The sequence below is a fragment of the Anguilla anguilla genome, chromosome 4 (genome assembly GCF_013347855.1).
Source record: "Anguilla anguilla isolate fAngAng1 chromosome 4, fAngAng1.pri, whole genome shotgun sequence".
NCBI lineage: Eukaryota > Metazoa > Chordata > Actinopteri > Anguilliformes > Anguillidae > Anguilla > Anguilla anguilla.
This window is the reverse complement of record NC_049204.1, coordinates 21,863,241-21,875,278: the sequence shown is the minus strand read 5'-3', so window position 1 is coordinate 21,875,278 and position 12,038 is coordinate 21,863,241. Positions and strand designations below refer to the sequence as shown.

General features: G+C 37.3%; 2 protein-coding genes across 5 annotated transcripts; both read left to right on the top strand.

Annotated features, from left to right (window-relative positions):
• The first annotated feature begins 20 nt into the window (after positions 1–20).
• LOC118224791 (receptor expression-enhancing protein 6-like) lies at positions 21–7,124 on the top strand. Of its 4 annotated transcripts, XM_035412502.1 has the most exons (7): positions 21–342; positions 1,912–2,005; positions 2,201–2,339; positions 2,483–2,651; positions 4,149–4,222; positions 5,916–5,940; positions 6,079–7,124. In XM_035412502.1, the coding sequence occupies exons 1-6, from the start codon at positions 225–227 to the stop codon at positions 5,934–5,936; spliced, it is 615 nt and encodes a 204-aa protein (XP_035268393.1). In that variant the 5' UTR covers positions 21–224; the 3' UTR covers positions 5,937–5,940; positions 6,079–7,124. The 4 variants fall into 4 exon arrangements, with proteins under 4 accessions (XP_035268393.1, XP_035268392.1, XP_035268396.1 ...); XM_035412501.1 differs by lacking the exon at positions 5,916–5,940; XM_035412505.1 differs by lacking the exons at positions 4,149–4,222; positions 5,916–5,940 and having other exon boundaries at positions 6,082–7,124.
• Positions 7,125–8,345: 1,221 nt separating this feature from the next.
• Positions 8,346–11,906, top strand: c4h19orf25 (chromosome 4 C19orf25 homolog). The gene is made up of 3 exons (XM_035414847.1): positions 8,346–8,557; positions 9,711–9,869; positions 10,282–11,906. Exons 2-3 carry the CDS (start codon positions 9,722–9,724, stop codon positions 10,464–10,466), a joined length of 333 nt encoding a protein of 110 aa, XP_035270738.1. The 5' UTR covers positions 8,346–8,557; positions 9,711–9,721; the 3' UTR covers positions 10,467–11,906.
• The last annotated feature ends 132 nt before the right edge of the window (positions 11,907–12,038 follow it).

Below are 12,038 nucleotides of genomic sequence, written 5' to 3'. Positions count from 1 at the left end.
CAGTCGCTTTTTATTTTACTCCTCCATTGCAAAGTGACGCACAGAGACTTGCCAGTAAAGCGGATTGAAGGGTAGAAAGCCTTGGGCTGGTTTGTCAGCAAAATTAAAGATTTCGAATATCAGTTATAATGTTATGGATTATTTTGTGTGATGATACTCCATCCTTCCAATTTTAGTTGCAAATAAATCTGTTTATTAACAGGGAGATCTAACGACATCTGGCAATGTTTGCTAAACTCAAAGAGCGTGTGGAGAAGTTTCTAAACGAGAAGAACTTTGTAACGGATTTCCTTGGAAAGATCGAGGAGAAAACTGGGATTAAAAAAAAATTTCTCGCCATTGGTACGTTTCCTAATGTGTAATGTCATATGATCAAGGTAAATGTTTTCTTTCTGTCCTGTCAATGCAGTCTTGAACATTACCTAGTTTTCTTAATTTATTGCCTGTACTTAGCAATATTTTATGATTTAATATTTAAAATCATCACTACTTTATTTTGACATGAACTGATGACAAAATGTGAATGTCATATACTGCGACCGATCTGTTTTCTTAGAACCAAAAGGCACCCAACAATCTCCATGCAGACAGCAGCTTGGTTAAAGAATGTTCTTGTAGACTATATAACATAAAGCTATTCTTGTTATATAGCCTACAAGAAAATTTTGGCTAGACAGTTAAATCGTGCATTAATTAACAACTTTTCCATGCGATTACATTTGTTTCCGCCCAATCCGCCATATGGTTTAGTGGACTTCGCAGTTGGTAATCTCTTGTCCATTTTGAGCACGGTCACGGCCACCTGTTTTTGATGGTCACGTGGTAACTTGAGCAGTTCAGCATTATGTGCTCTGAAAAAAATATATTTTACTGGCTACGAGTATTTATATTATAGTTAACAATTTTACCAAGTAATGATGATAATGACGCTGACGACAATAGCGTTATATGGCTGTGCAGTTTCAACACTGTTGTCGTTAACAATGCACCAGCTTAAGAAATACACTGTATAGCCAGCTGCACAATATCACCAATGTTACCAGAGCTGTCTTTTAACATTTACAACAAGTCATTATATCCCTGAGGCGTAGGAACCCTGAAATTGTGGAAATTGCAGTGCTTTTTTTCTCTTTAATGTTATTCGCACGATTTTATGAGAATTGTGACGTCACGAAATTTTATTGCTGATGGATGTCTCTGAAACTAATTGAGGTCTAAACTCTAAAGTGTATGAAATTAAGATTTGCTCTAACACCTGAGCAATAAAAACTGTCTCATTTTACTTTGCATGTCCTCACTCCAGTGCATTTTTATTCTTTAATTGTATCCCATGCTATGTCTTACACAATTATTGGTCATTTCAAATGATAATGTGGAATGAATCACAGTATTGTGTGGCATGATGACTGCTGGTGGGACAAGAGTGTATTCATGGAAGTGCGACATTGAGGTTGCAAGAGTTGGGCCACAAACACTCACAACGACATTCATTATTGTCAATCGGTTTCATTTCAGGAATTGTGTGTACCTCTTGCAAGTTGAAATATCACCATGAATGTGAAGAGACAGATTAAATGAATTTCCAAAAAAAAAAAATATTTTAGCAAAATATGAATGTTTTTATGTAGCGAAATAATTACTACATTCTGTAAGTGTCAAATGGAATCACCATAGCTTTTTCAATATTACCATGTAGCATAGTTCAATGAGCATTTGTGATGCAAATGTAATCCATATTTTAGTCTCTAATTTGCATGGTCTACCCGAGACAGGCCATAAATGTGCTGTGTATGCTATTCATTCCCAACCGTTTGTGCATGACTGTTTCAATTTGCTTTATCTTTTGTTGGCTAATCTGTATGTTTAAAGAGTTCAGTTGAACTACTCACTTTGTCTCCTGTCTGCATGCAGGTGCAGTGTCTGTAACAGGACTGTATTTAATCTTTGGGTATGGTGCCTCCCTGCTTTGCAACTTGATTGGCTTTGTATACCCAGCGTATTACTCGTAAGTGTGCAGGATTCCCAGGTTTCCTTATGATCTAGTGTAGCTACTGAGACCAAATTTCTACGAAGTCATTCTTAGGTCATTCTCAAGCATAAAGCCCTCATTAATTTAATGTATTATGACATCAATTGGAAAAAGAAAGGAGGAACTCAGTAATGCATATATTTAAAACTTGTTTGTCATTTCTGTGCAAAGCATCAAAGCCATTGAGAGTCCCAACAAGGATGACGATACCAAATGGCTGACCTACTGGGTTGTGTATGGCATCTTCAGCGTGGGTGAATTCTTCTCTGACATCTTCCTGTACTGGTTCCCATTCTACTATGTTGGAAAGGTAAATGTACTTAATATATAAAAATATTACTTAACTCAAGATTGAGTTAACCAAATGGCTTTGGGGAACTGCATTGATGTTGTTATACTGTATGATTTGTATCACAGCTTAGTCATTCTTCCTCATTTTTATCTCTTGCTCAGTGTCTCTTTTTGCTGTGGTGCATGGCGCCCGTCGCATGGAACGGCTCTCAGGTGTTATACACGCGTGTGGTGAGGCCATTCTTCCTCAGACACGAGGCCGCGGTGGACAGTGTAGTCAGCGATTTGAGTGGGAAGGCCATGACGGCAGCGGAGAGCGTGACGAGAGAAGGTACTGTGATCATATGGGTAAAATGTACCTATATGGAAACTGTATACTCATGCATTTTATCTCTTAATTTGAACAGTACTGGTGTTCTGAAACATTGATCAGGCATTCAGGCTGGTCTGAGGCTGGAGTGAACTTTGTGTAACCTCAGTGTTTTCCCAGTAATATTTGACTTGGTGGACTGTGTAGGTGAAATGTGGTCTTGCACAGTTGTAAGTGCATTCGCTGAAAGTGGTAAGAATGAAAATGGTGATAACATATGAACCCAAAATGAGGTACTTTGCATCCAGTAAATGTATCTTTACACCTCCATGTGTCCTAATGACTTGCAGATTAACCACAGTGCTCCATGTAACATTAAAGGGGGCATGAAGTACTCACTAATGTGACTCTGGTTCATTTGCTTTTTATCTTAGGTAAGATATGGCCCTGCATTCAAATCTGAAAATGACCTGTATTTGCTCAAAAGAACCAAGAAGAACCAACCTAGTGATATCACAGCCTTGCTTTTTCCAAGATGGTTGCACCCTAGTGCTAGTAGCTGCAAAAACTTTTATTTTTCTAGCAAATACGGTCCAATTTCGGAATTGAATGCAGGGCCATATCTCATCTAAGGTAAAAAGCAAATGAGCCAGTCGCATTACTGAGTGCTTCAGGTCTCCCTTATGATGTACTTTAGATATTCCTCAAGAATACAATTTGAAATTCTTTAGAATATCAAAGATCTATTTCCCTGCAATATGAGAACCATCCTTTACTTGAATCTACACTTCATTAGTCGTGACATTATTTATATGTTCTTCCCACAAATGGGCCACAGAAGGGCTGGTTCTGTTGTGGGTTGTGTGACAGAAGTACCAGATTGCAATATCCCACACACAAGTGTTCATCATACATTTTCTGACAAAATGGTAAGGTTTCAGCAAAGTCCCTTGAATCCAAGTAATCTTGTGGTTTGTCCCAATCCTATTAGTACGGTATTTAGTGTAACACTTTAAATGGCTAAAATATTGTATATACAAAACTGAATAAACTTCCTGAAAAAACATATGTTGTGACTGGTTACTTATCAGTTGGATTTAATGAGCAGATGTATGCTTTCGTGCAGCAGGGATTGATCTTCCATGGTGGGGTCATAGACATCTTATATCCGGTAGAGAGAAGCAAGGCAAGAACCAGGTCAGGTGTGATATAAATAGAGCACTTCACAGTCAGCTTTCAGGGTCAAACTGTGGTAGACTGCCTTTAAAAGTACAGTATACATCTTCCTATTCTTCAATATTCATCTGTATGCAGTGAATCATCTTAGCATATGGAAAATGGACAGCTAATAACCAGGGTTTGTCACATGCACCAGTTTTACTAATGCTTGTATTCTTCCCTCTAGACTTTCATGTCTTTCTGATTTTCTTCTTTAACCGATCATCATGTAGTGGTGGGAGGGTACTATCTGACTGCTTGTGTCTGCCTTTTCCCACTTTCTCTCACTTCTGGCTGCAGTCCTACACACACTGGTGAAAAACAAGAAAATTCTCCCTGCAGAGACAGCAGCCAAAGAGCTACCCAGCCCATCTGTATGTAAAATAACTCGTAGTTCTTTTCCTTCTCCTCTGCCTTGTCCTTCTTCATGTGCGGCGATTCCAGCAGTTTGCTTTGAGCTTCATTAGGCCTTGAGCGCTGCCTGCACAGCATTTGTGTTTGCCTTCTGAAACTCACTCACCCTCAGCACATTATCTCCGCACCCAGATTCAAAGCTAGGCTATCCTTTGACAGTATAGGCTTTTAAATAGATGTCCAGATATCTCCTTTTTTCCTGGGCATTTCTTGTTTTTTGGATGAAAAATATCTGTCCAGGCAGGATGTCTTAGTTTGTAAAAAAATTTACCATTAAGTTTTGCTCATTATCATTAGGCTTTGGTCAGCACACATGAGTTTAAATACCCTGATAATTACCAATCAGATTTAGCTGGATACATATCAATCCCTTAATCAATGTTATCTCTCTTGTTTGCGTGTATAACACTCCCCTTGCACAATAAATAGGTTATTTTCAGTTTATGCAATGGATGGACTAAAGCAGCATGTAATCATAAAGCTTTGTAAATGAATAGTATTATATCCAGTTTTAAGAAAATACAAACATTACAACAATGGGTGTAAAGTCAAGCCCATTGTTCCACAGAAGGCTACTGCTTCACATTAGTGTCCAGAGTACCTCCTTCAGAGAAGTTTATTTTCTTTGTCATGAATACATGCTTAATATGCAAAAATACCATCAATACTTTGATTTATTGTTGTGCAATGGGGCAAAGGAAAACATACTGTAAAGATCATAAAAAGTGACTTTGATCATGAAAATAAACAAACCTTTCTTTGTTTCAAGTTTTTACTGAAAGAAAGGTTTCTTTCTGGAAATAAAAAGTTTTCAGCGGTGACAGATTGGTTGTTCTCATGAGGTTGTACCATCCCCCATTTTTGTTCAGTGACAGTTTTGGGGAAACAGACATGAGGAACAGGGACTAACTTAAAGAAGCTTTCAGATTTGATTAGTGTAATACCCTTGGAACAGCAGGTGGAGGGGATTGGAATGTATGCTCTCCCTGATCTCTTTTCTGAAAGAAAACATGATGTAGATCAGAAATGTACAAGTGCAGCCACATAACAGGGATTACACTTTCTGCTGAGGAAAGCCATTCTTCTGAACCGGTGTTTGTAAAGATAATTAATGGCATGCAGCTTTTCGCTACAAAGTCTCTCTTCATATGTCTGAGAAAGTATTGTTTCCAGTACATCTTTCAGTCAAACATGTATATCTGCAAAATGGCTTTACCGCTATTGGGCTGCTCATTTGACAGTTCCTCTCACCTTGTGTGGAAATTACCTGGCTAGTCAATGGGTGCATTTACATGCACACTAATACTCCAATCTTACCCTAGTTATGGGAATACTCTTTATCGGTGTAAGGTCACATCTTGGTTGATTTTCTTGGCTTATCAAAACTTCACTTCAGGTGGAAGTCTAAGATTCCGGATGAAAACGAGCATGGCTGCCGTGTACACCGTTTCTATTGAGTATATGCTGATTACCGAAAGAATCATGTAAACACAGCTATTGGAGCATTACTTGTATCAATGTGTACACAATAATCTAAATACTGTCATAAACTGATTGCTCCCAATAATTGGGGTATTGGTGTGTGTGTAAATGAAGCCACTGATGTTCCTGCATTATTTCTCTCTCTTATTACTCTCTGCTTTTCCTTTGTAGCCTGATCTCAGTGTAGACTAACTCGGTAAGTGTGTATATCCACACAGACACACTGCAGTACCCATAGGCAGTCAGTCTGACCTGGTGGCTTACTGTAGCTCACTCTGACATTTTGACAGTGACGTTGGCTCTAATAATTCATTTCCTTTGTTTTATTTTTTAGCAGTCCGGTGAGTCCAGCCATGAGAAGTCCCAGTGATCTGGTCAGTTATGGAAACCCACATCTCCTGCCCTCGATTTGATCCCTTGGATTTTTTCCCCACCTGCACAAACTGATGTACCAACCTTTGACATACAGTAATGGAAGAGAACAGTTCGAGTAGGACTGCGATACCAACCAAACCTAACTACTGTGTAACAATGTTCAGATTAGGGGAAAGCATTTATATGAGAATCCTTTCTCAACAGTTCAGCAGTGTCCACAGATGACCATGTGCACCAATTCTAACGTGGAATTTTAAACTTTAGTATCTTTGGTTTACAAATAGTATAGCAAACAGTTTGGAGGTCTGTGGAGGTCACATAAAATTAGCAAAATTTGTCAACAGTGGCCCATGAGGTGGTTTGCTGCTTCTGTAGGCACATTTTTATGCTTTTACATCTATAAAGGGCTGTTTGGTATTTGTTTGTTTTGCCAGGCCTTAGCTTTAAATCTCTGATTTAATCAACATGTTTTTAGCTAGCTTTATATTTACCTTCACATAAGTACTGTTGTTGTTTATGAATGTCTTTTAGCCATACACCGAGAGTTAATCTGCTTAGATTTAGTTCACCATCACTTGCTTTGAAGTATTTAATAAACTAACAAATGCACTGGTTAAAAAACAGTCTGAGCAATAAATTGGTTTTCAGGGCATTATTCTTTTTTTAGCCATTTCTAATTTAAGCATCTTCACAATCATTGAATTTCCCTGTTCACAATATATCCTGCATCATGTAACTAAAACAAGCAGCATTGAGCTTAAAAGAATTGATATACACTTAATACGGAATTCACTTCATAGATTATGCTGCTGATTTTTCAATGTTTGTGTTTTGAATACAGTGACAAGACTATGGCAGACATTTTAATTGATTGTGTCAAGTATTTTATATGAGCGGTGCACATGGTTTTAATTTGGAGTTTCACTGAAATAATGTAGTGGAAGGAAAACTTTGATTGTCTTTTGTATGTTTTTTCTACTAATAAAAACTGTGAATAAGAAAATGGCTGTTCTAACTTTACCTCTTTTTCCAGAAGGGTCTACCATGTGTGCATGTATTACAGCACATTTATTCAGAGAGAGGAGCTGGCGCAAGTCTTCTGTAATTACTACGTGGATCACCCAATATGGATGTAAATTCTCTCAAATTAAAGCTGACAGTATGCACTTTAGCCTTAATATAAATTCTTTCATTTCAAATTCAATGTGCTCGAGTACAACAAAAAATGTTTCATTGTCCAAATACACACTGCACTGTATATTATAGTTATGGGATAGTAGTATGTATAGTCATAGGATGGTATTTAGTATATCTCCCATAATATTACAAATGATTTGTACAATTATTAGGGAATGACAGGGCAATATTATCTTTCTCACTATTAATTATGATCTGAATCAGTTTCAGAAATAGCAGGCTAATATTTTTTTTAATTTGAAGACCCTGGGACACCTATAGAGATTTAATCTTATTTCAGGGGTGCAGCTAGTTTTTAGAAGTTGCTCCTATGTTACCTTTGTTTATTTAAATGAATGCTTCGAAAATGAATTTGGGTTGAAAGCCTCTGAAAATTATAGTAGCCTGTCAAGTCTGCTTGGCTGAAAGACCCTGTGTAATCAAAGCATAATTTTAATAGTTATAAAGAACAAAATAAATCAATATTAATCATATCAAGTTTTTTATTTATTTATATTTACTCTGAAAACACAAACGTGCTTAATCTTCTGACTATAGGTGTATTTTTTATAATCTTCTTTTGAGGCAATGTTTCTTGTGAAGTAACTCGTCGATTTGCATTTTGTTGTGGAAGGAATGCATTTTAGCCAATTACTGATACGTCCTGTCAGTGGGCTGCCAATTACAAGTGAACTTGCAGTGCTAGGACCGGTCAGGACAAACACGCCTGGTCAGATATCGAGATCTGTTTAGAAGTGACTTAGTTTACATTAAAAAAAGATTTATATTTATAAATATTTTCCTGTTAATAAATGTAAAAGTATACATATATCTTGTGCAATAGTGAAAATTTTATGCACCTTAAATGCACCGAAGTGATTGCACAGGGTTTTGAATGGATGATGTTTTGCTGGATGGTGAAGATGAAGAAGCAGTCTAAATTGCTGCCAAATCAACTTTTTGTAGTTTTGCATGTAAGTCCCACGTCTACAACTCACATGGAATTATTCCCCACTCCAACAGGTGGCGTTAAAGTTGTTGTGCGCACTTGCCATAGACCATAGACATCTTCAGTAAAACAGGTGGTGCTATATGCCTATGGTATCATGGCCAGAGGTTTTATATCGGTTCGGTTTCGTGTAGGTTGCATCACAGAACATATTATCTAGTAATTGCAGAAGAATGAAGTGGCTTTGAGCGTTTGTCTTGTGGAAGCAGGTGCGACAGTAGCTTATTGACTAGGTAGCGTGGCCTTTCTGAAGGTAAGGTTTTACCATTTCACATACCATTCGGTATTTCATGATTTAAGTTTGTTCACTATTTCTAGATGCATAAGTAAAACGATAGCTTTGTTTTTACTAACATAGTTTGCAAGGTAATAACGATAAGTTGAACGAACATTATTGACATTACTATTGTATTAAGGCAGTTGGCTAGACGGCTGGCAAGCAGAATATGATTTGCTAGCAGCCAGCTGTTTTCTTGTCATGAGCGGTCTGATAATCGGTTATCAGCTAGAATATATATTCGTGGAATGGTCTCTTGCAAGCTAGTGATGTTTAGTTATAGTGAGCTTGCTATTTTGATTAACAAAAGAACCCGTGTGTATGGTTTAAATTATGAATTTGTGGGTTTTATGACGTTAAGCTACGAGCGTTGTCGTAATTTCTTCTTGCCGTTGTCGTAAAATTTCTTCTTACCGTGAAAAATAACTGACTTGTTTACATTCTGGGACAGTCACTAGTAGGCACATAAAATGTCTTCTTACCGTGAAGAGTGCCTGACCGGCAAGCGTAGAAAAGTGTTACCATGACGACACAATATCGATTATAATACCATCTTTGAGGGGAAAAAGGCCACGCTGTCACCGCATTTAGGACAAACCTAACATGAACAAAAGCACCGTCGCTCATACGCTCAGTCTGTTTGTAATACCAACAAAAAAACACATTTGCCTGTGCAGTAAGTTTCATTAACCCAAAAACATGGCTGAAGTTTTCTTATGGACTAACTACAGTTTCTCCCCTGAATTTCAAGGTGGAGTGGAAGTCAGACTAGTGGGTCTAAAGTTCACGTGTAGCCTTCCGTTTTTCTTTTCTTTTTTCTTTTTTTGTAAGGGGGTGCAGTGTTGTGCTAGCATTATAAACATATTGAGCATCATACAGCCTTTTTTCCAAAACGGTATTTCTCTGTATAATTGTGCCGCCATGGTAACACATTTCTACGCTTGTGGGTCAGGCAGGCACTCTTCATGGTAAGAAGAAATTTTAGGACAGCGCTTCTGCCCTTGTGTCAAAAGTGCTGCGAGAGGTCAAAGTGATAGATTTCGCTTGCAGTCCCATCTATCCAGAATGTAATCATGTCAGGCATCCCTCACAGTAAGAAGAAATTTTACAATAATGTAACTGGGTACAGACCAAATACAGATGAAGACAAACATGGGGTCCAAAAGCAAGAAGAGAGTGGTACTTCCGTCCAGACCAGACCCACCATCAGTGGAGCAGATCATCGAGGATATCAACAGAGCATTTCCGAATGATCCAGTCTTCAATATTTTGCAGAATGGCATCCAAGGTATTTCCTTCCCACCGGTTATCCTTTGACATAGCTAGTTAACGTAATGTTATCAGGCCTACTAGTATGTTCAAAATATATTTGATAAGCAAATTTAAACAATGCCTGCATACTCGCCCTGAATTATGAAATATTTAAAATTCACTGCTAACTTGCTAGCTAATAGTGAAGAAATTATGCATTAACTTATGAAAAAAAATCATTGCTTCTTACCCTGTTACTATTGCTTGAAATAAGATTGACTTGTGTTTGTGGTACTACATTCGGTGTAGGATAAGGAATTCTTGAAGAAAAATAATCATACTTTACCTATACTAAGAATTACATTGTTTTGTGAATACTGTATGCATCAAAATCTTCAAATGTAATTGTATACAAATATTTTTGTTTACTGCTTGATTCACCCCACCAGATGTGAGTACAGGGTCATCTGACAGTGAGGTTGAAACCCGGTATCAGCAGAGCCGACGGTATCTGGAGCTGAACGACAGGTTACAGGAGGCGCGTGGTCAGCTGGTTCGCCAGAGGGAGGAGCTTCGTGCAGTGGGAGAGAATTTGCAACGCAGCGTTGAAGAGGTCAAGGGGAGAGCATTGTGAAGTTTTACTGGCTTCATGAAGAATAATACCTCTTGGGGACAATGTGGGTTTTCTGCACTCCAGATTATTCACCTTTATTCAAGAAGACTTTTCACTTGTACCTGAAGTCTTCCTCAAAAATGTGCACATATTCTGTATACATATTTATGCGTGCCACACAAATAGTTCAGGTAGTTGGTACTGGCGGACAGGATAGAACACCTATGAGACCAAAGGATTGAAAAATGACCTTATGCGAAGATTAAACACTGTCATTAAGACCACATGTGAACCTTAATTAATGGATATTGGCAATTCAAAGATGGTGTGTAAGTAAATCCCTAACAATGCACCTTCTGTTAAAAAAAAAAAACGAAAGTTAGGCGGTGGTCACATTAGCTATTTGTGACAAATATACAGGTAATGTTGATTTTCTTTTCCATGCATCATATAGGCCTGTCTGTGATTTGATTGTTTCACACTGAAGTGACATTTTGGCTTAAAATTAGTATGAGAATCTCCATATTGCTTGAGCCATTTCTTTTTGTGAAGGTGTTCATGTTGAAAATTTATTAATCAGTTATGAACTGATATTTACTTTTCATTCCAGTATTCATATCATATTTTTATTGTGCAGATGATTAAATCAGTTTTCATATATTCAGAAGGTTTAACAAACAATATAGATATTTATACATAATTGCTGTCAAATACAATCTTGTGAAATATGCCTTCACTGCTATATTGTTCATCCTCAAAGTTAAATGTATGGAATTGCACTAAGCATCAGCCTAGTGCAATTGGTAGCATCAGCAAATATGTGCATTTTGATGTCTATCCATTCATTTTTTTTGTCTTAACTGCAGCATTATTTTCTGGTTTTACATTACAGTTTTGACCTACAAAGCCCCAGCCCTTCCAGGGTTTGTTCCCCATAATGACATGAATGACATTATGCTCTAAATTATTACCTTCATGTTAAAATTATGATAATGGACATAATTGGTGCATCCTTTCTGAGAATGTCATGGTAGTCCAAATATTATTGACTGAATCCCGTTCACTTTGCTCAGCAATCCAGATACATTTTGAGCAGAGTTTAGTATAGTTATTAATGTGTACATTTATCTTGCTTTACAGATACAGTTGCTTAGCAGGTTTAGTTCATTGAAAATTGGTTAATGGTCTTTTCATAAAAGCTGGGTGCTGGATAACAGTGTGGCCATGAGAATGTTGATGCTTTATGAAATGCGGCATTTGCTGTTATGGATTAGGGTTGAGGAATAATAACTATAGAATGTTGACAGTATACAGGATTGGAGTAAGAAAATGCACTCTTCTTTTCATGAAAACATTTATTGTGTGGATTCTTTCTCATGAAGTACATTAACTATTGCCTTTATAAATGCTGTACAGCCTTTATGTCCTGTAATTTCCATTTTAATCCAAATACAGAAATTATTACAGAACAAAATGAAGTGTAATTTCTTCCAATACTTGCCTCTCAAATGGTTTTCTGTTGGTAATATGCCCTCCATTTATCAATTTAATCCAAGTTCAGTGTATTTCTTTAATACTGAAATAAGATGTGTT

Coding starts and splice junctions, on each gene's coding strand:
- c4h19orf25 (XM_035414847.1), top strand. CDS start 9,722: ATGAAGACAAACATGGGGTCCAAAAGCAAGAAGAGAGTGGTACTTCCG. Junction 9,870..10,281: donor TTTGCAGAATGGCATCCAAG/GTATTTCCTTCC, acceptor TCACCCCACCAG/ATGTGAGTACAGGGTCATCT.
- LOC118224791 (XM_035412501.1), top strand. CDS start 225: ATGTTTGCTAAACTCAAAGAGCGTGTGGAGAAGTTTCTAAACGAGAAG. Junction 2,340..2,482: donor CATTCTACTATGTTGGAAAG/GTAAATGTACTT, acceptor TCTCTTGCTCAG/TGTCTCTTTTTGCTGTGGTG. Junction 2,652..4,148: donor GGAGAGCGTGACGAGAGAAG/GTACTGTGATCA, acceptor TTCTGGCTGCAG/TCCTACACACACTGGTGAAA.